Source organism: the organism of the source record quoted next, unplaced genomic scaffold, assembly GCF_019419815.1.
Source record: "Pyrus x bretschneideri cultivar Hongxiangsu unplaced genomic scaffold, Pyrus_bretschneideri_v1 Contig6, whole genome shotgun sequence".
Taxonomy (NCBI): Eukaryota; Viridiplantae; Streptophyta; class Magnoliopsida; order Rosales; family Rosaceae; genus Pyrus; species Pyrus x bretschneideri.
The window spans coordinates 5482146-5509323 of NW_025999798.1; the positions used below are offsets into that span (position 1 = coordinate 5482146).

General features: G+C 38.3%; 3 protein-coding genes across 3 annotated transcripts; 1 reads left to right on the plus strand and 2 right to left on the minus strand.

The window, feature by feature from the left end:
- Positions 1–1753: 1753 nt before the first annotated feature.
- Positions 1754–8792, minus strand: LOC103967262 (ADP-ribosylation factor GTPase-activating protein AGD3). Its single transcript, XM_009380539.3, has 19 exons — positions 8579–8792; positions 7813–7889; positions 7404–7504; positions 7247–7317; positions 6726–6788; positions 6587–6631; positions 6401–6466; positions 6237–6284; positions 6053–6148; positions 5931–5972; positions 5637–5852; positions 5364–5495; positions 5023–5247; positions 4791–4877; positions 4372–4707; positions 3702–3847; positions 3515–3608; positions 2489–2979; positions 1754–2330 (listed from the first exon to the last, which is right to left on the minus strand). Exons 1-19 carry the CDS (start codon positions 8621–8623, stop codon positions 2216–2218), a joined length of 2496 nt encoding a protein of 831 aa, XP_009378814.1. The 5' UTR covers positions 8624–8792; the 3' UTR covers positions 1754–2215.
- Positions 8793–22226: 13434 nt separating this feature from the next.
- On the plus strand, positions 22227–24086 carry LOC103967254. The gene is made up of 2 exons (XM_009380533.3): positions 22227–22605; positions 23009–24086. The coding sequence occupies exons 1-2, from the start codon at positions 22351–22353 to the stop codon at positions 23909–23911; spliced, it is 1158 nt and encodes a 385-aa protein (XP_009378808.1). The 5' UTR covers positions 22227–22350; the 3' UTR covers positions 23912–24086.
- A 166-nt stretch (positions 24087–24252) lies between these two features.
- Positions 24253–26855, minus strand: LOC103967253 (trihelix transcription factor ASR3). Its single transcript, XM_009380532.3, has 3 exons — positions 26161–26855; positions 25642–25683; positions 24253–24897 (listed from the first exon to the last, which is right to left on the minus strand). The coding sequence occupies exons 1-3, from the start codon at positions 26837–26839 to the stop codon at positions 24611–24613; spliced, it is 1008 nt and encodes a 335-aa protein (XP_009378807.1). The 5' UTR covers positions 26840–26855; the 3' UTR covers positions 24253–24610.
- Positions 26856–27178: the final 323 nt, after the last annotated feature.

Consider the following 27178-nt stretch of genomic DNA (forward strand, 5'->3'; position numbering starts at 1 on the left):
CTTTCCAGTGTCTGTGTTGTAGACCATGATAGGGTCTGTCTCGGGACCGGTGAAAGGCCAACACGCGTGCACCTGTGGGCCTCTTCCTTTTCAGGCCCAACATGAGCGTCAAGGGCTTTTCTTTTTCGCATCCAATTTCAGAAATAAAAATAAACAAATAATATAAAAATAAAAATAAACCTTTTTTTAATGGGAATTATGCTTCCTTATCATGTTTTGTGTCATAAACCAACAGAGTATTCCACTATTATTACTCATGAGTCATGGCAGTTGAGTTATGAGTTAGCACCATCAGTCACTGGATAAAGTATCCACTAGACCGACCAGCTTGTCATGGGAACAACTTTTAGAACAACGAGGATATCGTTACTTTGATGTTATTTATCGATGCGTGAGTCTTTCATTGTATCGTTAGTATAAAACACACGGTAGTGTATTTGTACTTTCGTAGACGGAAGTTCTCATCGTTGCTCATACCACTATGGGCTCGTGTGAACTGCAATCCTACGTAGATAGAGTGGAATGATACTCATAAAGTCTGACTCATTTCTTTGTGAGAGCGTCTAACAATTGCATTTGGTCAGACTGTCATATCCAAAATTGCAAGAAAAGTTATAATTTTATTCGTTATGGTTTGCGTAGAGTTTTGTTATAGCTTTCGTATTTTGAATTGTCGCGGTTTTTACATATCTAGGTTACTAATTGTTGCAATTCAAAAAAATCATAATTAGCTAACGGGTAACATATGCGAGTAAACATAACATAAGGGGCCTATTTGAGTCTAATCATTTACTTGTTATGTCAAAATGTGAGATAAACAGAACTAAACTGGACATGATGAGTTATGAATCTACAATAAAGTAAACTATTTAACTTATTCTTACATATAAATTATAAGTCATGTCGTACGTGTCCTACCAATCTCATCCTAGGACGCGATCTCTTCCCACCTGCCAAACGAACCCATAGGGCTTATGGTTTAGTTGCTACAATTGTTGGAGGGAGACCCCATGCAAGGCTGTCTGGTACGTGATGGGGTTGGGTTGGCCTACTTGCTACATTTGACTCTCCAAGAGCTAGCGTAACATCATCATCCCTGACCTTCAGAAAATGTCAGTGCCACCGCAACACATTTGACACTTCAATTCACAAACTTTGTATTTTACGCTGACATGGATAAAATTTGGTGATCCAAAAATCTGTATATTTGATTGCCTTGTCTCTTGAGCAAATTATATTTACATTTACTGGTCCCGTCCACGACAGTGACATACACGATTGAAGGACGGAAAACGGACAGTTTTCACTCACGGAAAAGGCATTAGAATTCATAAGCCAATCAATTGAATGTGCTCAAAACTCCATATTCTCGGTGGCAAGTGCTGCTTGGTGGTTTTGTCCAAATGTGAAAAATGCTTGAAAATGCTCTCGAAAGCTAGGGGTGTAGGATCTTAGCTCGTCTGATTATGCACTAGCGGAACCTACGCTGCACAATATGAAGAATAGATGCAATCAAGTAGCTAAGTCTAGTTAAACGCGAGTGGTACAAATTTTATGCAAGATCAGTTGAAAAGAATATTCTAAATTATTCTGATTTACGAGAGAACAATTTCAAACTCACGTGCAAGGTTTCAATTACACTCGGTGCAAAGTGTAACATTCCAATTACACTGTCCAAATCAACTAGCTTAATTCTTACCTGCTATTTGTAATCAACTCTTTAACACAATTGAAAGACGAATAAGAAGAAATATAGCATAATTTTTTTTTCTATTACCTTCATATTTTCTATTGCGGCTTTGGAAACCCTAAACGTAGAACAACATAAGGTCGAAGTTTCGAGCTTCATAGAGTTACAGCCACCAAAAGCTTTCACTAAAAGAAATGATGTACAAATACACAATGGCCTACACTAAATCCTCACAAGAACACATTACAGAGCCCTTGGCTGAAAGCTACCGCATGCTTTCGGCTTAGACCACCGGAGCCATTTTAGATTACAACACCGGCTGACATTTTTCAACAATGCACCCCATCGGTATCCTCCAACTCTCAAAACCACAAAACACTTGCTGATATTTCGTTCAAAGGATAACAATCTCTCAAATTTACTGACTATAATTATACAAATGTGATACCTTTGTTTCTTTTGATAATGATCATCCCAGCACTCATGAAGTTGGCCTCGGATAGTTTCATTACTTATACGACAGTTTCACCCATTGGAGTCTGATAACATAGCAAGGACTTCACTATCATCGAAGTTCGACTCCACTGCTAGTTCGAGGGGGGTTTTTCCTTCCCCATTTAATGCCCGTGGATCAGCTCCCCTGCAGATGCAATATAACCCTTTCAGTTGCAAATCACACAAAAAGGCAGAAACACAGCATTTTAAAGAAACTGAGAGTTTGTTCAATATGCACAGATTAGGCAAATGTAATAAATGGGTTTTAAAAACCGCAAATCCAACCATGAGATAAATTATCACCTTGTAAGAAGCAATTTTGCGAATGTGCTTTTGCCTCTGAGAATACAACGGTCGAGTGGTGTTTGACCTCTTGAATCAGTCACATTTATATTCACTCCATACTGTAAGAGGAGTTCAAGCATACCAATGTCTGCGGTTTCACAAGCCAGGTGAAGCAGAGTGCACCCATCTAGATCCTCCACCTGCTGGCCTTCACTTGTACCACTCAAGTTTGAAGAGCTAGGAGACGACTTGTCCAATGAATCCCCAGCTAAGCAGCTCGAGCTTTGGTCATGGCTAGTCTGCTCATGCATCAGCATTACTTTGGCAAGGGTTAATGAAGAGTTACAAGCAGCTTGCTCATACACCGCATTCAAATCTGGCTCAGAATTAACAATGTGACGATATACAGCTTTCTTGTCATTAGCGCGAACACCCTCCCAAATCTGTTGTGCTACCAAATGAGTATATTGTGCATCTTTTGATTTCCGGACAAAAAGCTTTTCTGCGTACTGCAATTAACAAAAGAATACACATTAACTTCCACATTTCTGAAGCAGTCTGTAGATTTTCAACTAGTAGCAAGTACAGTCAGGAGATCAGTTCACTATATAATACAAGATTTTCAAGAATGCTCATGTATCATAAGTTGACAAAAGTTAGTCCAGAAATCATTAGTCTTTCAAAAACTAAGATGAATTCAAGCAAGGCTTATCCATGTCATACAGGAACAGTAATGTTATGCCTTTATACACTCTCTACAGCCGTTCTTGCAAGATCCCTAAGCCATGATCACTAAAAAGCAGTAAAAGAGAGGACAACAAGTATCCCAACGAGCCAAAAAAGGTTCAGTCTCAAACTAAAGTCTAGACAAAATTGTTTTTTGTCTTTAGTATTACAAAATGTGTTTTTCAGATTGGCTGATGTTCTGAAACAATTGCTTCCCTATCAACTTAGCATTTAATACTATAATCTTAGCAATTAGATCATAAATTGAAATACTTTCAAGTTATCCAACTAGTAACTGAGAGCCACGAAAGGACATACCTTTGCATGAATGAATTTCTCCTTTACAGGTATAGAATCACTCTGACCAGGTTTGCTGATAAAAACTAGTTGTTTTTTATCGGACTTGTATGACCTTCACCAGAAGAATACAAGTGAATACTCACAACAGTCCAGTAGAGAAGAAACATATACAATACTCGAAAGAGTTGTAACAGAGAATCCCTACCCTGTGGATATAAGATCAACCTGAAAGGCACTTCTTGATTGCAAAAGTTCCTCCCAGACAGAGTTGGCAAAGGCATTACCCAAAGACTGAAACAAATTTATAACGGAAGGCTCCCACACTTTGACATCCAGTGTAAGAGACCTTACCTGCAGTAAGACACCAAGAAGAAAATTTGCAGAAATTCAGTAACTGGTACATATCCAATTTTTTATAGGATAAGTACATTATAAACAAAAATAATTACTAGGAAGAAGTTACTGTCCATATATAAATATACAAACCAAAACAAAATTTGGTAATTTCCAGCATATTAACTACTTTACCAAGTTATCATTTGTATAATTCTTGGTTCTCCTGTAATTGCACTCACAATTCATTGCCAAAGAAAAGAAAATCTTGGAAAAAGATTTAACATACCATTGGCAGTTTACGCATCTCAAAAACTTTCTTATTGCCATTTAGAAAAGTAAACCACATACTAGTAGGAATCATATGAGTAAGGTTCTTTAGACTCCTACTCAATAAATATTTGAGATTGTACGTGTAAAAAGGTAGAGGAATTAAGAACATGAAAAAAATAATAGTTATCCCTGCACAACACTTGTTAAACAGTGCATGGCTCACAGATATAACATGTAAAAAGGCCAAGTGAGAAAAAATTGTTATTAACCTTTGAGATATGTACACCTAGATTACGATGAACACCAGAGCACTCAATGCAAACGAGAACACCAAGATTTAATGATGCCCAATCTGGCTCTGGGGCACCACAATCAGCACACTTATCATTCCCACATACTCGTCGTAGCATATCAATCGTCTTTTCGGTTTTTAACAAAGATCTTTGGTGTTGTGAGCTTCGCAACGGGCGCTCAGAATTTTTAGAAGTAAGGCTCCTCTCAGATACAAGTTCTTCAACTCCAGTGTGATCAAAATCAGAACTCTCAAATGAACTACTCTCACTGGCAGAACGACGATGACTTCCCATGGGACTAGCAGGCAAAAACTGAAATATAATTGAACCAAACCCATCAATGATACTATGAAAATCAATGGCCACATAATCATGTAAAACTTCAAAACAATTACCCTCTCAGGAGCTTGAGAGCTAAGTAATGAAGCAATAACCCCTGTTATCTTTTCAATCCAATCCATTTGATCAAGTGCACTCTCTGCCTGCACTGACAAGCATAAATCAATATCATTGCAGGAACCATTAGATAAAAATAACCATAAAAGACTCGCCATGTTGGCAAGTTGAAAAACCAGATAAATACATAGCAAGCCTAAGCTCACAAGGGCCAGCTACACTGAATCGAACCTGCAAAGTATAATTCTTTGTTGGTGAAATGATTCTGAAACAAAACCTCAGATCTGACTGGTCAGCATCAACTTTGATAGTTGATGTAAGCAGATTCACTGTGTGATGAGCAACAGATTTCTCATCATGCACTCCACCATGATAATGAGAAGAAAGCCACCGACTCAGCAGTCCAGAACCAAGCTCAGAACTATTCCTCTGACCAGAAAGTTGACTACCAGAACCCTAAAATTTGTAGACAAAAAAAAACAACAAAATTTGATATTAATATAATAACCCAGGACAAACTTCTAGCCTCCTGCGTCCAGACTCCAAACTTCTTTCTTGGAAAGAGTACTTACGGATGGTTTGCTGCATTGTTTCCGATAGTAATAGAGCATTCCTCGGCTATCAAGTACAAAAAACCTTCTCTTCCAGTCACCTCTCAAGTTTGAGGAACGTTTTGAGAGGTAACCTTGCCTAATGGTTTGAACCTGATTATTGCTACTGTTAAACTTGTCTATAGTACTAAACGTAGAGATGAAATAAAAACAATTGCACCATGAAAATGCATAAAGAAGTTGAGCATAGGTCACATCAATAAATTAAAGGCAAAATATGAAGCTTCATCAAACCTTTCCCTTTGCAGCAGACTGCATAACAGCCTCTATCATTTTATGAGAACTTCTACCAATGGCTTGTATCCCATCTCCATTAGGAGATCCATTAGAACCATTAGAAGACCACCTACTCTCTCGATCAACCTGTCGTTGGTAATCTTGCATCCTTTCATGAAGAGCAGCCTGTTCATAGTTGGATCTTTCTCTTGATTGTTGAGCATATGTCAAGACCTAGGAAATAACAAGAGGTCCAATTTAAAATGATTCTTACTACAAACATATGAAAAAAGTCCAGAACATGTAACAAACCTGATTAATATATGGCTCCATTTGATGCAACAACTCATAACCCTACACATGACAACAGTTTAAGGTCGGCATGCTAATGATAAAGCAAGCAAAACATAGAGCAAGCCTGACTTTCAGTCTACCTGTTTGAAGTAACGAAGATGTGCATCCATTGTTCCACTGACCGCTTCCAGAAATTCAAACCTCTTTTTCGCTTCAACATTAGAAAGAGCAGTCACCTGCGAATTTAAAGGTCCAAATCATAAATCCAAGGCCTCAATGGCGTGAACTCATTGATTTCTGGAAGAACAAGACTGAGAAAGTTACCAGACTAAAACGAGCATGCTCAAATGTAGTTCTTGCATTATGAAGTTCCTGCGGTATCTCTTATAGCGTATTAGAACGTAAAGAATGGATAGTTTCCAATAATATAGATAAGAGCCCAGGTTTATAAAATAAAATGAAAACAAGAAATTAGCACCACAAATTACCTCCTCAAGAAGGGTAACCACGTCACTCTTTGTGCCTTTTCTCAAAGAGAGAAATTTCTCACGAGCCTGTAAATAGTATCAAAGTATCAAACCAAGTGTCCAAAACCAAAACTATTTCAAATTGTTTTGATAATCTCAATATAGCTGGAAGATCTATCAAATTAATTAAGGAAATGAAGCACACACCTGGTCATAAATAAGGCTAGCCTTGTCAAAACGTTTCCGTGCTTCCTGCACAAGGACAGTACTCAATTGGACGCTAATGATATTGAAAATAAACTAAGTGATAACCTAAATTATCTAACGAACAAATCTTTCACAATACCTTGACTTCATGCAAATCAATATTCACAAATTGTAAGAGTCTGTCATTTAGCATAAGCTCAACCTGTAGGGGGAAGGGAAAAACAGGTTAAACAAGATAACAACTCTACATTATCCATAATAAAGAATAAACTAATCATCCAACAGGCAACAAACACAGAGAACTTGAAAATGAAGAGCATGAAAGACATTTGATATATGTAAGGACTAGAGAAGCTAATGCACCAAAAACTTCTTGTGACTGCATAAGCCGCAGCGTATTACAGTTAGCCATGACATGTACAAAGTTGAGTTCCTTTTGTTCAAGTAAAACTACTTTCTAACGCAAGAGTTAAAAAATGGAAATAACATCAAGCTTCAAAAGGAATCCATCGCAAGCCAAAATTATGGGGAAACCCTTTCAAGTTTCAACTAATAACTATATTTCTCAACTAGTATATTGAATTGTAAAATCATAATGAAGTCAATTAGCTTCCAGCAATAGATTTGACATGTAGATTACAAACAAAACAAAGTTATTACCTGGGATCGAAGAACTTCCTTGTACGTCCCAATTTCTCTCAATGCGATAGTAAATTTAGTCATAACAGGACCTGGTGAAGAAAACATGAGTTCAACTATTGATTTGAAAATCATCAATGCGCGATTTGGTACTCTTTATGCTGACAATTTGGCATACCTCCAAAAGCCACACTAATTGGATCATTATGCCCCCCACCAAAAGTTTCTAGGGCGCTAGCAAAGGCAATGTCCCCATCATATGCTTCCCCAAGCCCTTCCCTGCAAGCAAAACAAAAAAAGAAAAGGCCTTTAAGTAATTCCCTGACAAAACTTCACAGCCAAGTCTAGTGCGGGTTGATTTCCATCCAGAAAAAAGGCAAGGAAGGAAGATCCAGAACCACTTCATCACATTTATATTAGTCTCGAAGTTCAAATGCTCTCCATATTTGAGAGCTATAAAAGTGCAAACAGCAAAAGATACTAAGTGGCCAAGTTTGTTACGGTGACAAATTTACATTTTACATTATCAGAAATGTAAATGAATTTGCAAATGCAAAAGCTAAAATGCGTCCAGAAAGTAGGCATACGTGTATTTTCGGCATCCTTTGTAAAATCTCAAACTTCTCTCCCTCAACGTTTCCGCATTTTCCTCCATGGATAGTATCTGCACCAACAAAACTAACATAAGTTACTACATACCCCCGCCAAGCTTATGACTAGAAATTATGTCACAACTATGAACAGCATCTGTGATATTTGTTAGTGAAAGTTCAATGCCCATGAATAATGGATATAACCAGAAAGCAATGACAGGAATCCTTGCATTCAGAAGTTGACCATGACAGTATTATTTCATCACATACATCACAAAGAAAATATAATAAGAAGGGGAACGGTGAGCTATTTAACATTCGCTACACTTGTTACTAGGAGAGACTGAGTAATCTAAAGCCCGAGCAGAGCATTAGCAGATTTAACATGCATCTTTGCAACGTTAGTATCTTCGGTCCTAAGCAGAGAACACAACTGCAATATAACTTTCTGTTTTTCTATGGAATCCGAAATGATTGAAAGTTAGAGACAAACAGTACTACGGAAACAAAAATAAAAGCAATTAGCAATCGGAAGATAATAAATCTATCCATAACAAAGTTGGGTCTGCCTTGGAACTCAGAAATCACCACCCACCAACTCCCCAAATGAGATTCAAGTTCTAAACTTTCTTTTTACTTCCGGATTTTCTCAGCAGCCAATCACGGCATTTGGAAGAAAGAACAAAAAGCTCTCACAAAAACCATGCAACCAAACAACCCAGAAACAGAAACAGAGCGAGAGAGAGAGAGAGAGAGGAACCTGCTTGCGGAACATAGGAGAGTCATCGAGCTTAGTGAAATGCATTTTTGAGAGCTTTGATTTCCCTTCCAACTCTTTCTTCAAAAATATCAATCAGTACAACAACAACTCCTCTGCTTCATCTTCTCCGGCGGGTCCAAGCAGTCAATCTCGCCCACCAAGATCTTTGCACATTTTAGATTCAGGTCCAATAAAACCCCAGAATTAAGGAAAAACCCAAGTCCAAATCACAATCTATATCTGCCAAATCAGCTCCAGCTTGCATAAATTTAGACACTCTGAGGAGCTACACACCTCCACCAAACCAAAAACCCTCTTTTATTTTTAGTTTCCTATTTTTCACTATTTTAAAGTCTTCAAAACCCTAGAAGTAGTAGCAGTACGGCCCAAAAGATGAGAGAGAGAGGGGGAGAGAAGGAACCCTACGAAGAAAGAAAGACGCAAGAAAACATTATCGCACGAAGGTTTGAGTGTTTGTTAAGCTTAAGCCGCACATAGATGCACACCTATAATTACAGAATATGGGAGTCTTGGGAATTGAGAGCGAGTGTTTTTGTGTTGTTTGGATTGCGATTAGGCCATTTTTCAGTGAAAAATGATGAGGGGACTCTCTTTAAATATGATTCTTTGTGAATTTTTCGATCATTTATATTTTTAGCATAATATTTATAATATTAACATATAAATTATTTCAAAAAACTGACAGAAAATTCATACTGAGTTTTATTTTTGCAAAAGTCTCCTTAGTATTAACCTGAAAACGTCGAAGGGGACTGCTACAAAAACTTGACACTACTACAGGCTGGTTTGGCATTGTTATGCTTGGAAAAAAAACTGCTCATGCTATGATATGAGAATAAGTTTATTGTTGCTACTTTACGTTTTCAGCTTTTTTCATCCAAAATTATGAAAATAAGGTATATTTAAGTGTTTACCAAATATTTTTTTAATTCAGTTTTTTTTTATACCTATTTTTTATAAAAACATCTTAGTACCAAACCCTTCTATTTGCGCTCTCTCTCTTCTCTTTTAATAATTGGGACAAGGAAAAATATTCAAAATTCTTTCTCTTTCTTTCACTTTCTTTTTTCATCTTTGCTTTATTCCGGAATTTGACTTTCTTGCTACTTGTTGAAGGCTGAAGTTTCCGGGATTTGACTTACTTGTTACTTGTTGAATGATGAACTTTGTTGATGCATAAAATTAGAGAGATTTTAGAACTATGTAAATGTCAAGTTTGTGATCTTCATAAGGTTGTTGTGGTCACCTAATGAGGATAGGAAAACAAACAGAAGATGTATGAGGTTCATTTTAAGTTGGGCTACGTCTAAGAGGATAGAGTAGTTCTCAATAATAGTGAAGAGTTTACACAATACATAGGTTCAAGCATAATCAACTAGTGAGTTCTAATGACGAGTTTATGTACAATAATGGCATTAGGAACTAATTGTAGGAGAAATGTCTACTTTTATTGTCAAGGAGAGTCTCCAGCTTCCATCTGCAGTCGATGTGGACTCTAGGAGTTTTATTTTGACGTTGAAACGTGTCGCATTGTGATTGCCTCATGGTTGGAAAGAAACTGTTGTATTTTGGCAGGGGTGCCTTAACACGAATCTTTCAAGTAGGTCCTTGAAAATATGAAGTTAACCGGTACTCGACAGTTTCAAAATTGGTGAAGTATGATACAAATAAACATAGTAAAGTGTGAAAAACACATTTAATTGACATGGACTCGATCTCAACAAAAAAACTACAATTTAAGTAGAATTAAATTAGAATAGTTCGGGATGTGTTACATCTTCAAAAATCTTGTGTCGAACCTATGTAGAATGAATCGTTCCTTGTAAATGACAGTGTAATGCATTACTCTTCAACAAGATTAAGATAACGAGTGATTTTTTCTTTATATAAATTACAATATGATCATACATTTAAAGACCCATTAAAAGTATAAAGATGATGGGATCTAGCTGAACTGATTATTTTACGATTACTATTGTTGAACTCTTAAAATCGAATATCAACAATTCATCCATCGGTATTAACGGTCTACTAAAAATTGATTATTTCAGGGATTCAAATCTAATTTTTCAAATATTTTGGCAAATTTTACATAAAAATTGTGAGCGGCAGCTCATTGAGACTACGTCGTTTGGGCAATTAGTCCTCTTCGAGGTGAAACCAGGGAGCCTGCCGAGTTTCTGTCAGTTCACTTTACAGGGTACGAGAAACGAGGACAACAGGTCGCACCAACGCACCTCCACGGCGCGTGGATTGAATCCGACGAGAAACGAGGACGACTGGATCGCGAGTCGTTGGATGGTTGGATCCGACAGCTACAACGAATCCGGTTGTTGAAACGCTCCAAGCGGCCAGTTGAGAAGCGTGGGAGTGAAAGAGATGCTTCTGTCACTCACGGAATGGCCACTTCATCAAGGTGGGACCCGGCGTAAATTTCCCTCCACATCCAAGCCCAGCAGACAACTCTGGAGTTTCGAACCGCAGAGGAAACCCATCAACATTTAAAAGGAAGGGATGTCATATCCATAAATTCTTTTTTATTTTTTTCATATTTTTTTAGTTTTCGATCGTCAGATTTGTTGAATTGAAAAAAATCAACGAATATAAATTAACAAGGGATATGTAATAAGTAAAAAGGATGTGTGGATCCCCTAAAAGAAAATGGATCATGTCCAGATCTCTTTCACCAAATCATCCTCATTAACTAATTCGGACTCTTAACATTTGATCAAACGGCTACAAACAGGAGTTCACTTTAAAAGTTATAATAACTTTAGTCACTTGATCAAATTTTAAGAATCCGAATTGTTTAATGGGGATAACTTGATAAAAAGGATCCGGAGAAGATCCCTTTCCCATTAAAATTGCAATAAGAGTGCAATTTACCAATAATAAATTAAAACACAAAGAAATCACTCATTTTCTCAGATCTGAAAATGAGGGGTGGGGGAAATGGGAAATTGATCAACTGGGCCATGGAACATAGATTAGCGTGGTATTTTAAACAAGTGACGTGTGATAAATGATGGATTATCTTGATAATTAGGATCTTTTTCTTTAGTGTGTTGCTTTCAAGATCCAAACCTGGATTGTCGTGGTGACAATCGGCAAGTAATGTCGTTTCTACTAAAAACATAAACAAGTGGCAATCGTTTTGTTGAATGGTGATACTGTTGGTACTAAAACTTGACTACATGTGAGAATATCTTCTGGCGAGTTGCATTTTTCTTTTAGTCTGTTATTGGCCATAGTTTCGCATACAACGTCATAGTACAAGCAACAATATAATAGTCTTAGCTAAAAAAAAAAAATTCTCAAATCTGACTCAGACGAAGAAAAACATGTACTTGTAATATATATAGACGAAGAAAAACATGTACTTGTAATATATATAGAAAGAAAAACATGTACTTGCAATATATACTTAATTGAGATCAAACCTAAAAAAACACAAGGCGAGATTTTTCCTTTTATTTATTATTCCAGTAATGAAAGGTTAATTAGTTTGTAATACCTTTTAAGAAAACAAAAATCTTTGTTCGTCATCAATTAAAATGGGAGTCTCACATTGGAATTACAAAGTGTAATATTGTTTGGGCCCAAAATAATATGGTTGGGCCGAGCAGCAAGACGTACTCGGCCCAAGGTAATGACAAATGTTATGGGCCGAATAATAAAACCCGGGCCAGCTGACAGGGTCGGCCGAATCCTATCCTAAGAAGTCCAGATGAGTAGAAAAGGTCGAGGAAGTCCTGGTGCGACCAGGATTCTTGATCAGCAAGAAATAAAGCCTCAAAAGGAGGAAAATTCAGAATCCCAGAAGGGGTAGGATTGTTCGAGCTAGAGTTAAAATGGGACAAGGACTCCCAATCCAAATCCGAATGGGTTTCAGGGAACGAGGTGCTATAAATACAAGAAATTACGCAATAGAAAGGATCTTCAATATCAGCATACAATTGCCCTGCGCAAAAAACCTCTCAAACACCTTGAGATTTTTTTCCTTTTCTTTTTCTGCCGACACACCTTCAGTTTGGATAAACAACACTGTGGAAGCACCCGGCTAGCATCTTCAGTTTGGATAAACAACACTGCTGCCGCAGAATCAGCCGACCGATGAGCACCTTCAGTTTGGATAAACAGCACTGCGTCAAGGTCGACCGATTATCTATCTAAGTCTCGGCCGAGAAGGGTTTTCGAACTCTTGTTGGTAGAGGTCATCCTACTAAGCCTTTTGGCATAGTTGGGTGTTACGAATTGCATTGCTCGGCGCAGTGGACGCCGAGTGAGTTTATGATTGGATACTCGCAAGTAAGTTTCAGGGTTTGGCATTCCGACGGCCGAACTACGTTTACTATCAAGACATATATCACATTCGAGTACCTGTGCCCGTATAGTTTGGTCTCGATTCGGCGTGCTTATACTCTTACGAATATAATCACAGTGACCGAATCAGGCTTCGACGATTTGTGAACTCCGTAGAATTAGTAGCCTTGTCTTCAGGCTATAGAATCCAGAGACCGAGAGCGTTCCTTCCTCGGTCGCAATCGCAAGATACAGAAGTCAACAGCGCGCTCAACGCGACCACATCAAATTTTACTCCTCGGCCGAGCTCGGCCGACGAGTTGGCACGCCCCGCATTCGACCGAAGGACGTAGTTAGCTCATTAGTTACTCGGCCTGCGCGCCACGTAGGTTTTGTAATTTTTAGAGTCAACAAATATGAATTTCTTATTTGTGTTCACACGTGACATTATGCACAATGGATTCTGAAGGAATATCCGAATATGGTTCAATTTTTTTTCAGGGTAATTCTTCCTTTATCAGTTAGCATAGTTTTTTCCTTGGATGCTCCGGCAAAAAATTGGGTGTAAAGATTAATCATAATTAGACAATAATTGTCACCTATTAGACTTGGGTACAAGGAAATTTTCTTAAATTACGTTTAACCGATCAAGTAGCGTTACTAATATACATATTATATAGTATAATTATAGACGACTAACAAACAAATACATGTTATAAAATAAAGATATTAACAACACTAAGTGACAATGTACACATTAGGCTCGAAAACTGTTCAAGTTTGCATCGGGTTCGGTTCATGTTTGGCTCGTTGAAGCTCAACTCATGAAAGAATCAAGTCAAGCGTAGTTTGGCTCGATTGAAAAGTAAACCAAGCTTGAGTATTGGTATGTTCGGTTGGTAAAGCTTGTGAGTAGTTTGAATTTTTTACGAGATAGCTCGAGATAGGCTTGAGCTCAGTTCGGTAGTTCAAACTTAAACAAACCAAGCTTCAGTACAATGATATTCGATTCAACTCTTCTAGTTTACACAGAATCAAGATGTTTCTCGATAATTACACTGTAGCCATACTAGATTAGCTAAGCAGCCGTGAAAATTGTCCCAATGTGGAGAAGGAAGCACTTGCCGAAGATGGTGAAGTATTTTGCTTTTTCCACGGCGGTGGATGCTATTTTCTTCGTAAAAAGGAGGAAAGGAAACTAGTAAAGTAAAGAATGTGACTATTTGTACGTCCTATATCTTGCTCACCTTTTGACCATTTGCATTTTTATTACAAAATTAATTTTATAGGAACCTAGAGCCTTCACTTTCTGGATAAAATTATCGTCCTCTCCAAGGAGGCAGATTCTCTTACCCCACTTCTTGTTCTCTTTTGTTTTGTGTGGTCACAGTTAAGCCACATCAATATTTTATATTGTTTTTTTATAGAAATAATAAGATAAAAATAAATATTAATATAAAATGTTAACATGATTTAACCGTGACCATACAAATAAAAAGACACGGAAAATAGAAGGGTAGAAAATTTGCCTCCCTCTCCGAAGGAGCTCTGCAGCTCCTAGTACGACTTTATCATCTAGCATTGCAAAGATTCCAAATAATATTGTTCCCTCTGCAGTTTGATTAATTTACCAATTAACTGGGTGAATAATTGTTAAATAAATTTACCACTTTGTACGGGTCGGACACAAACACTTGAAATTTAACGAAACCATGTGCAGTATGACACAAGCAAGCAAGCTAGGGTAGGGGAATCTTTAATTCGTACGATGATAGTTGCATACACAGGCATAAAGTTGCCGATGAGGAACAAGAGTCCTAGACTTGCAGGCATGTACTGGACTGATCATTGATCAAATTATACAAACAAAATGTGGAGAGTGCATCACATGTCGGAAAAATAGGAAATTTTTCAGGTATTTATAAAGAGTTTGGTTATTTTTTATATTATCAATTGATTTTATTGTGGATGTTCAATTTCTTTCGTCATTGTATCAAAGTATGTTATCCTTTTTATGAAGTCTAATAGTTACACGTGCATTACTATATCTGTTCTTAAAATTTATCATTACATGTTGATGCAACATGATATTGGACTAACTCCAATATAGTTGTAGACACGTAGTATATTAATCAATGAAATAAGCTTACCCAATTTAAGTTGTCTATCATTCAATCCAGTTTTCCCATTTTCACTATTTATGTTTTATACAAACAACATTTGACAGGAAAAATTCGACCGAAATGCTATGGATATAGGAATAAACTCTTAACCAGTTGAATTGCAAGTTTCTTAATCTTTGGTCATGAGTTGTATGCAAAATTGGCATCGATTTATAGCAAAATTTGCTCGGAGAACAAAGGAATACACACACACACACACACATGTTGCAATGATCGATAAACTATGTTGTTTTGGTTGGGACTTTGGAACAAAAGATTTTTCAATGTGTCCAGAATATAGAGGTACACCGTATATGATTATATAAGTGGAGAAATTTTTTGTTCTTATCTCTTCACTTGCAATTGTACAATGACATGTGGCATATCACCTCGTGTTCCAAATAACTTAAAAATCTCTCAAGGATGATACATAATTTAAATCAAAACACGTGTGATGCATTATGTGACAACCAAGATCGCCAAGGAACTTACACTGAAAAAGGCAAGGGATCGATGCATCATCATAAGTTGGAATAAGAAACAAAAGAAAGGAGAAGGAAGGAGAAAAATAAGGAAAAGAAAAAGGAAAGGGTTTAGCTAAAGCACCGACAGATTAGGACATGCCATATGAACGAAGAACTAAAGTGAAACATTGTGTTGCTTTTCTTCTCTTGTATATGAAAAGAATATGATCAACAAGTTGCTTTCAATCCTTAAACTATTAATCCCCGCTTAATCAGCCTGTAATATTTCGATTTGCTGCTGCCTCTATCTCGTTGCATATCTTTTTTGAGATGATGATATTTTGATTACTGGCTCATTTAGAAAGTATTTTTAAAATGCTAAAAGCGTTTTTTGTGAAAAATGATTTTATAATCAGTCCTTAGTAAAAATTCAAATGAATTTTGAAAAAGTACTTAAATGTTTCATGCAAGAAATACCAGTTATGTGTTTTTTGTACGAAGGAAGCACTTCAAAATCTTTTACAGCCCAAAAATATTTTCTCTAAAAATAATTTTAATCATTTTAAAAGTACACCTCCAAACAAACCCTAAATATATTTTTGGTTTTACCTACCTTAAACAAGTTACAAAACACCAATTACCAAATGAATGTTTCTTGTTATTGAAGGATCAGTTAGTATGTTAAAACCAACTAGTTCTTAGTGGTACTTCTCTAAATAAAGTAAACATGTCTAGTTGTCACAAAATTACTAAAATGCTCTATGCGAGATGAATGTGGTATCGATAATGTCTAACGTCTATATCGATAACAATATTGAAACGTTACACCATTAAAATGTTATCTACCGATATTATCAATGGTTTAACGACCCCATATCAATCCGTCATTTAGTAAAAGAAAATGATTGTAATTCAACATCCATTTAGCTAATGGTATAAAAAGAAAAATACATTTTTTGTCTAAAACGAAGTGGTGTGGCTTCAACGCTACAAGTGTTTTAACCGTAAGATTTTATGTTTACAAATATTTTGATTCTCTATTCTTAGTCTCGTTTATTTCCGTATCATTCAATACTTCGCAACATAGAAGAAATTTCCTTAAAGAAGAAGAAGAAATGGGCAAATGAACTTTGTTTGAGCCCCTTTAATATTGACCCTAGTCGCTATCGGCTCCTAAAGAATCCCAAAACTTGTCTTTCATGGACAATAGATAGAGCAAGAGCTAGGCCCATCTGAAGTCTATTTCATATCTCAGCAAGGAAATAACGACGGCCCACATTTTTGTTCTGAGGCGATTTGAGAGGCCGAACCAATGCAGTCTTATTGTCGTTATTCAATTTTCCCACATGAGTCTCTTTGCATAACTCCAAAACCAAAACCCTATTACGGTTTGGTAAAGGTGTTGGAGGTCGTATTCTCTCCTCCCACATTTCTTAAGAGTTTCCAAATTTTGTCAACATTTGTGCACCAAAAAGTTCCCCCTAAACCAATAATTGTGCATAAAATAATCACATTTTACATGATTTGTGTAAAATTAATGTGCATGATATGCCGGTTTCTAACTTTTATTGAGTTGACATTCTTGTTGCTAGTTGACACGTTCCTTTCCGAGCATTGTTTTGCTCATTCATTGTAAGGTATTTTGGTGTTCCAAAAATTTGAGTTTGATGCTTATAAATCTGGTAGGATGGAAAATTTGAACTAATAGGAGTGAGTGCTATTATTTTCTTTTTTGTCAAACGATATATTAGATTAGCTACTGACGGGTTCAAGCCCGTGCCGTCATGTAAGAGCTCAACTCCTTTCCACCACTGTGGTAAATGACCACTTGCGAGTGAGTACTATTGTTGAGTGTTACATACAAATCTTCCTATAGAAAAATGGGCCCAAGAGAAAATAGAAAATAAATGTACTATGATAAGGTACCAAAATTATTAAAAATGAATGCATCAATGCCGCTACAATAATGTTATAGTAATCAAACTCAAACATTGTTTAAATAAATAAATCTATTAGAATTATAAGTTTTGTATCTTCCTTACTCCTAGTTAAATTTGGACTTTGAATTTCTTGGGCCTAATAGGTTATGAGTTTTGGGCTGCAGTGGAACGAGGCCCAGTCTACCTTTCCCATTTTCCTTCAATGTTTGGGAATTCCACGCCAATTAGGATTCGGACTGCAATAATCTGCAACCTATAAAATGTCCCTCCCTGCCCGTATACCTTAGCAATTCGCAGAGACCAGACCATTCAGCTCTTCTCTCTTCCCATGCAAGCAAACATGAAGGACGTAGGCGATAGTTTTATCCTTCTTCAACTAAACCAATAATTCAGCTCTTCTCTCTTCCCATGTAATAATCATCTTGCAACTTTTATCCTTCTTCAACTTCATGCATGCAAAGGACGTAGGCGAATCACGTACCGGCAAACCGGCACGTTCGGCTATAACCTTCTCCGACGAGGACTTAATACGACCCATCGAAGTCCCCCACAACGACGAACTTGTCGTCCAGATGTTGGTGGCAAACACCAGAGTGGATAAGATACTGATCGACACCGGCGCTTCAGTCAACATTATTTTCCTTTCCGTTCTAAAGCGGATGGGGCTCAGCGAGAGAGACATTGTTCAATGCCGCCGAGCAAACAATATCGTGGCCGCGTTCGGGGCAAATGCCACACCTCTGGGGATCATAACTCTCCCGGTCACTGCTGGGATTGCGCCCAAATCCAGCACTGTGATGGCGGATTTTTCCGTGCTGGATGATTCTTTTTGTTTAGGTTACAACATCATATTTGGAATTCCGGGGTTAAACGCCCTAAGGGCAGTACCGTCAACTTACCACCTCCTCCTCCGCTTCCCAACGGAAGCCGGAATAGGGCAAGTCAGAGGGGATCAGCTGCAAGCTAGAGAGTACTATAAGCCCCGGCGCCAGCTGGAGCAAGTGAGGAGGCAGGAGACTCAGAACGATGCACGGGCGTCTGTAACTCTTTTAGGTTTGATTATTTTACTGTCAATTTTGCTGCGGTTTTGAAGAAAGTTGCAACAGGGACTCCTATCTCCAAGGAACCAACAATTTTCTAACGACTATTTGGTCTAGTAATGTATGGTTTTCCACTTATATGTGTTGACTCACCCAAATTGTATGAACGAGACTAGATAAATTTTTTATTAAACACTCATTTTCTTCAAAAATTCATTAATTGTACAGTAACTGTGTATCCAATTCCCTTCTTTCAAGATCCATAAGATGTGTGAATTTTTTTCTGGTTATATTGCCAACAACAATTGGAAAGCTGCTAATATTCAAAGAATAATACTTGCATCCCTCACTTAGGAGAACAACTTACATGACATGTGTTCATCGCTATAGTGATGTTTCATAGCAATGAAATAAAGACATATGAACAAAAACTTTCACATGCTTTCAATTCATTGACATGCGACACCGCCGTGTGGGTCAATTCGTGCCATGTAACTTCTTCTCCTCATTCGGAGATGAGCTGATTCCGTTTTGACATGGACCAATCCTCTCTTGCCACATGTTCACGCTCAAACTCCTAAACCATGTGTCGAGAGATGATTGATCTATATGAAATAGGAGAATGAGTTCATCTCTCCAAGGGGTGAGATTGTCCTATGTTCTTGGAATATGGGTCGACCGCTTGTATTGTAACACGTGGTGCACCGATCCGTATTTCAAATGCACAGAAAAATCTCTCCTCTAGATGAGGGATACAAGTATGTTCAACTTCTTAGTTCATTTAAAATGTTCACATATCGATGGCAAATACTGTGCACAACTCTGTAACATATAAAAACACAAAAAGCCCGGTAGGAAATAAATCGAAGGAACAAGGCCTATGGGCTGTTTTGACAAATTTTAAATGTACCAGAACCGGTAAGAAATATATGAATAAAATTTAGAGAATTTTAACGAAAAATTTTTAGTACTAATCATTTTAACAAAAAATCAAATTTTTACATTAAAAATCAATCTTGGTATTATTCATTTTACCCCTTATTTTATCTTTACGTTAAAACTTAAAATTTTCAAATCATTTTTATTATTTTTTCTTAAATTTATTCCCTCATGCGGGTCTTTACTTTATCCTGCATGTATCAAAACGCCCTATATGTGCGGCCTCGTTCTGTCGGATTTCTATCATGAACCGGAGCCCTACACACGGCTGGCCTGTGCCAAAGTTTAGGGCTTCCTCGCGTTGTGAGTCATTTATAAAGCACACTAATGGTAGTGTCCCGTCACACTGTAGGCTGCCGCTTGTCAGAGGAACCCTGAGAGCCAAATTTTCCTCCATTCTTCAAAACAGCAGTCTTGACGAAGGGTGTGAAAAAAGCCTTCGACTTTCCTTCGACTTTATTGTAATTTTTCTCATGATAAATATTTAACTGCAACCATGGTTATGAAACTTTGCTCCTATTAATTAGTTTTATGTGTGTGTATATAAAATATTTGTGTTTTCTCATGGAAGAATGCATATATTTCACTTCTTTCGAATGACGTATATATTAAGATCGAGATAGAGTTTAATTGCTATATTAATCAATATAATTCATGCAACTAAATCATGAAATGAATTAGAAAAACCTGAAAATTGTGAGAGGCAAATGTTAAACATTTTGTCCTTAAGCCAAGTTTACACCTCACTATGGTGCTCATGATTGATTAGCTATTGTCTCTCTCTTAGGATACAACGATCATATTCTTGTAATAGTAGCACCAAATCACAAGGCTTCAGTGAACCATAATTTTGTTGAATACTCTCTCAGGTGGACTCAACGAGACATTCTAATATTTAGTGCACTCTATGTATGATTATGTAAATATGAAAGTCTATTGGGAAAACATGTGACTATTAATGAAGAGTCAAAACTGTAACTCTTCATTTGAATTTCATGTTTAGAGAGACGCATCTTTCCATCAAAATACACCACTACTAATTTTCATTCAATTAATAAATCTAATTTTATAAGAACCCCAATAATAAATATCAACATATATCACGCCTCTTATTGTGATTCAATCATGGCTCTGTCCCTGGAGGGAGAGGTTAGACGTCTTTTATCGTTGTCAAAAGAAATACCTGATTCATGGCTCTGTCATTAATTTGATTTATTTCTATTTGATTAAGTTTTTCTTTTCCTCTAGACATATGGTTTCTTTTTTTGTTTAATCTTCGGTGTTTTTCATTCAAGAAGCATGTGATCATGTCGAACTCTAAGCGTTCTGGAGAAAGAGATGGCATATCCTTTTCCGATGAGGATCTAAAGGGACTTGAAGTCCCCCACAACGATCCACTCGTTGTTTCCATGACGGTGGCAAACACTAAACTGGACAAGATCTTTGTCACCAGTGGCTTTAAGCTCAATCTTCTCTACATTTCCACTCTGGAGCAGAAGTTGGGACTCACCCGGAACCTGTCTAAACAAGCTTATGCGGGCAACTATGGCGAAAAGCTCGAACCTATTGGGACAATCACCCTCCCTATCACAGCTGGTGACAGCCCCAGAGACCGCACGGTCATGGTTGAATTTATGGTGATGGACAATCTTTATGCGTACGACATCTTTGGATGCGGAGGGTTGGCTGCGCTGCAAGCGTTAGCTTCAACATATCATCAAGTCATGCGCTTCCCTACTAAAGCCGGACTTGGATAGTGCAAAGGAGACCAGAAGAAAGCTAGAGAGTGTGAGAAAGCTCTCCTGGAACTGCTGCCGCGCAGGGCCTAGAACCGCTCAAACCAAGTGAAGGCTAGCTAGTCACTCTAAGGTTGCTTGGGTAGAAAGAAACTAGCTAGCTTCTTTTGAAAGACAGTTCGAAATTTGGATCTTCTGTTATGTGCTCAGCTTTGTTTAGTGGATGTTATGGTATTCTGTGAACCCCTAAACTAGTTTTCTGTGCTGGCCTTCTGTGCCACATGATGTTCTGTGAACCCTAATTTAGTGTCTATATGGCATGATGCGATCCATGCATTTAACCTCATTTTCTTTGAATCGCTTTGGTATAGCCACCCTCAACATCGATGGATGGAGTAATGCTTCATCTTCAATTCTTCATCATCATGAAGCATTTCTACTGCCCATACTCGTTTCCTAGAGCAAATGTGCTCCCCTATTTTGCCTAACTAGCGTCATTTTTTTCTAAATGTATTATGGTTTCAAGTTTGAACTAATTACTATCTGATTTAACAAAAATAAAAAGGATATGATGATCGAAAATGACATAAATTAGTTGTTCCATAAAAAATAACATGTGAGTACGAGTACGCGATAGTTTCATTTGGCTTTTTGTGTATGTTTTCACATTTGAACTTTTGAATTGTTAGGAATGGATTTTGAAATTTTCAAAAAGATATGTAACGAAATTGGAAAAGAGAATTTCATTATGCAATTTTTTATATTGAAAATAGAATATTGATTTCAATCTAATCCAAAAATTAGACCTTCTCATAGAAAGTAATTTTATGAATGGTTTTACCGTCACCGTAATGTTTCGATCCAATAATGAGTTGAACGCTATGCAACGTGGCAATGAAACCTGCTCGATGTATCAACTATCCTAGTGGGACCCACTAACTGTTCGTGTATCAATTTTAAACCTTCGGCCCATTAGATGGACTAGATGTCCCATATATCTGGCCCAAACCAAAACAGATTAGGAAACTTGAAAAAAAAAAAAGAAAATCACAAGGCGGTGCTTTGCCTATTTGATATCGGTAACTCTGGCTTTTGCATAAAAGCCTCCCGAATCAGTGAAATTCTTACACAGCAGCACACACGCAATCGAATCCTTAGACAACAATCGATGGGCGACAGCTTCAGAGTTCGCGCGGACAAGGTTTTTGGATCGATCCCTTCGTCGACCTCGTCGTTCCCGAAAGTACAGCAATCCTCGCCCTGGTCCGTTACCGGCGACGCGGTGGAGCGCAGAGAATGGAAGCGGGGCAAGGACGCCGGTACCTCATCCAACAGAGACCAAACGCCGTGCTCGTCGTCGTTTCTGGAGGACGAATGGGGGATCAAAGCATCGATCGGCAAGGACCCCACTCTGGATTTCGAGGTAAATATTTTTATTTTCCAGATAATTCGTTAGAAATTAAGCTAGAAGAAGAAGAAGTAATTGTCACACATTTACACGCATTGTTCATGTGAATTGATAACCCCAATTGAATTCATAGGAATTTTAGTACTTATTGTGTTCTAATTAGAATTATAAGCTGAAATTTTAGTACTTTTTTTGACTGATTTGAAGAAGAATTAATGTTTGCTTACAAATACTCGATCTTGGTCCCAATTGGCACAATAAGTCGAAATTTTAGTACTTTTTCGGCTAATTGATTCAAGAAACTATCCAATTTATGTTCTTTAGTTGTAAAGTTAACTTGTTGCTGTTGGTTATAGTAAAGACTGAATCGTTGATATTAATTATTATGGTCATCTAATTTGTTTCCCATTGGGTGCAGGAAGAGGAAGATGAATATGACAAAGTGGCGGCGGGAACAGAAGGCGTTAGCGAGCGTTTGTACATGGATGAGATTGCCAATCATGGGCCCTTTTTAAATTCTCAAAATGTGCTTCATGGTAGCAGCAAAGATCCGCGTGCCAATTTCCTGGCTGCTAAACTTCGGCTGAAAGAAGATGATGCTGAAGCTCGAAAGTCAAATTCTACCCTGGCTACTGCTTTACCAGTCAAGAAACAGACTGTAGAATCACCTGAAGACGGTGGCCGGCCAAAGTCTATATTGAAAAGGAAAGGCCATACCTCAGATACGAAGGTGCAGAAACGTGTCAGGTTTGATCCTGCTTTTGTAGCTCATAGTCATTCTAAAGAAGCAGAAGTTCAGTCTGATGTGAATGGAATGGTTTCAGGTCCAAGCCCTTTCTCTATGAAAGCAAAAAGTAAGCGCCCAAAATACCGTGGGGTACCTGATTATTTGGTGAATCCTTCAAAGTATACATGTTATAGCTTCGATACAACAGCCAAAGTCGATGAAGTTGCCAACGCCCAGGCTTGTACAGAGTACCTTACTCCGGATGAGAGTTCAAATTCAGAGTCAAGGTCAGAGACAGAGGATTCTTCACCTAAACTTCCCGTGTCTGTGACCTTTAGTTCGAAGAAGAAGAGAGGAGATGACAATGCAGTTAATGATAGCAACAGAATGAAGCTAGACAAGGAAGATGACAAAACGGAGTCCTTAAAACGAGCAGGCATCCCCGTTGGCATTGCAGCCGTTGAAGTCCAAAGTGATGTTAATGCGGTTGAGGAAGAAGGTTCGCAACCAAGCGCACCAGTTGCAAGTGCTTGTGTACAGAAATCTGGTCGGAAGTATCGGAAAAAAACAGTATCCGATGAGTCTGATTCTTGATGTGCTGGATTTTTCGTCCTCTCATACTTGAAACCACGCAATCATGTAGCCTCACGACTTAAGCTTCGCGGAATGATGGGTTATCCGACTGGTGTTATGAATGTGTAAGAATTTGGTTCGTTTGATGTTTTTTCATTTTTTTTTTTTCAAATATAAATGTCACTGCGTTGGTGTCTGTTGCTTCGTCACTGATTTCAGTTCAAATCAAACCTTACATCCAAATTCTGTAAGATTTTTTTCGTGTGCTGTTTGCATATGCAGGTGATGTGCATATTGGTATGAAGTGGAAGAAATTTGGATGGAAAATTCATCTCGTATTGAGATTGGTAACGGGCGGAATATAACCACAAGGCATTATTGAGAGTTTATTCCTTTGATAGGAAAATATCATAAGAGCTGGACATTTATATGAAAGAAAAACATTAAACCTTAAAACATTGTGCTAACTCCTTTGAAATTTCTAAACCCTTGTGTGTATGGACCCTATGAAATATAAATGGGGAAAAAATGCCACAAAGTGACACACCAAAAATAAAAATAGGAGAAAATTAAAAGAAAATGTAGAATGACAGGTGTAAATGCTCTACTGGACGCCGCCATCCCACCATATAAATTTTTCCACCATTTTCTCAGCCTCCGCTAACATCTATGGGGGTTTCTTGAAGAGGACTTCTCTCTCTATATACACTGATTTCTGCGCTACAATTTCTCGGCGATTCGCATGAATGCATCTGCAAGCTTGTTAAGAACAGCAACCACGTTATCGGAATGCTCTTTCCTCTGCTCCCGGTCGAGTTGAGAATGGGAATTCTGAGCGTGGAGGTAGTCAGCCAGCACTTTGCTATTCCTTTCCATGACATCAACCAACTGATTCTGCAGATCGGATGCTTCCTCCTCTCCTTCCGTTGCAAAACGCTTCCGCTTCCGGTCTTGAGAGGTAGATCCAAACTCTGGGATTGAAGCTGGGTGTTTTGGGTCTGCTGCACCTGTAGACAATAGAAATCAGTGACCACGTATAAAGAGTTACTGCCTACAAATCGTCCAACTCAAACATTAGGCAAAAAAATTGATCTTGCTTAAACTTTGATCCGTTCCCGTTTAAAAATGCATTAACCCTTAAGTTCGGCAGACATATTTACCAATGTTAATTAAACTAAGTCCTTGTTCAACCAATCGTCTCAACTAAATTCAAAGGGGGCGATAAACTGTATCCCTGGCACAATAAACTAACAGGTTCTTGATGGTAAGCTTAAACGAGAACATATACAACAGAAAGTAAAAGAAAAGCTACAAAGCAGACGGGGACAGAATAACTATGCATTTCACATTTTCACCCTTCAAGTTTGAAGAATCTTGTCGAGCATGTTCACCACACAAACAAGAAATTGTGATGGGCCAAGTTGACACAGCAAATCGGCAAAACATCAAATCGGCAGTACATGTACATTACATCTCGGATTTAATCCATAGAGGATGTTTAAGCAGTCATTCACAACGGTAAATAAGGAGAAGCTGGACAAGGCTAGAAAGGAGATGAATCCTACTCGGACAAAAGCTAACGAAATTTCTTAAGTAGTTTTCAGTCAGATGAGAAGATTCTTTCATTTTCAACCTGGACATGTTCATGAAATTAACTCCCGACACGAATTTTTGTTTGCAGCTCAAGTATTAGTTTCTTTTTCACGGTAACAAAGAGTAGTACAAGAAAGGGTTGAGGCAAACAGAATTACCTTGTCCTTGATGTCCTTGTGGCATTGGTTTGTACACCTTCTCTGTTAGCAATAACACACCAACAAAACAAGATTTGAAATATCAGTAACGCTGTCTGCCTAATACCCCAAGTAATTCTCAATAGCCAAAAACATTCATAAAAAGACAATCTCTTTGAATTTTTTTCACCCCACCCCACCCCACCACGAACTGTATCTAACTTTTAAGCATATCAGACATAATGGTCATGCTTCACCACTAAAATATCCATTTTTTTTCTTCAACCCAAGATATAAAGAGGCAGTGAATAAATCTAGAAAACAAAAACTGTTTCTTGATTCGTCCTTGATATCAATCTAACGGCTAGAAAACACGAGACGGGTGAATGGAAGAAAGAGAGAGTTCGAAAATGCAACAAAAACCCAAAGACATTAATCAAAACCCAACAAAAACGCAGCCAAAGGTACCAAATTTTGAAGCTTCCACCCCAAAAATCAAATCTTTTTATCCAAAAAGAGTCAAATTATATTTGAATATACCTGATATTGGCAAGGGAGCTGAAATCACCGGATCCTCCTTGAACCGGACTTCCTTTTCGGGGCTCCGACCGGACTCGTCATCCAAAAATAACCCGTCCTCAGTCGGTCTCTGTATGCTATCGAACAAGTTCTCAGCCTCCTCCGCCATCCCCTCCTCCTTCAACTCCTCGGACTCCACCCGGTTCGGACCCGGTAACGCCAGCGTAGTCGGAGTACCTGGAACCGCCTCCATTATATCGTAAACCTCCTTATCGAAAAACCCCGGCAGCTTCCTCTCTCTCCTTAGGTCGTTCCTCATCACCCAAAAGGACTCCGTTTCGTCCTTCCTCTGCGCCTCCCACTCCCTGATCTTCTTGAAGTCCCCCGCCAAATTGCTCCACCGCTTCCTGCACTGGACCGGCTCCCGGTTCACCCCGTGCTTCTTGCAGTAGTTCGACACCGCCGCCCATTTGGGCTCTGACTGACCCGACCCGAAGTCCGACCTCGGAGTCCGGCCCCCGCCCCGGCTCTCCGCGTACCGCTTACCGTTTATCAGCACGAGAATCTCCTGCCGCGTCCAGCGTGGCAGCCTCGGCGCCTTGCTGGAGTCGTCACCGGACGTGGGTTGGCGGGCGTCAGCGCCGTTAGCGTCGCCGTCAACGGGGCTCAGGACCACCTGCTGCTCCAAGGCCATGACCATAAATAACAAAAACGGATGAAAAATAAGAGAGAATATTTGAAACGCACGTGACTTGATGGCGCTTTACTTTGAAAGTAAACGGCGTTTTTCGGAGGCGAAAGGTCCCCCCCTAAACGGCGTTTAGAAGAGAGGAGAGGGGTGTTAAGCTTGCTCTTATCTCTCTCTACCTAAAACAATTAGGGGAGGAGAGGAGAGAGAGAGAGGGGGTTTGAGGGCTTTTTGGGTGGGTTATTATGGAGAGTGGCGGGGTTTATTTCTATAATTCTCTATTAATTAATGAAATTTTCATTGTCAACTAAAAGAGGGTGAAATAACTATTTAGTCTTCTATCACAAAAAA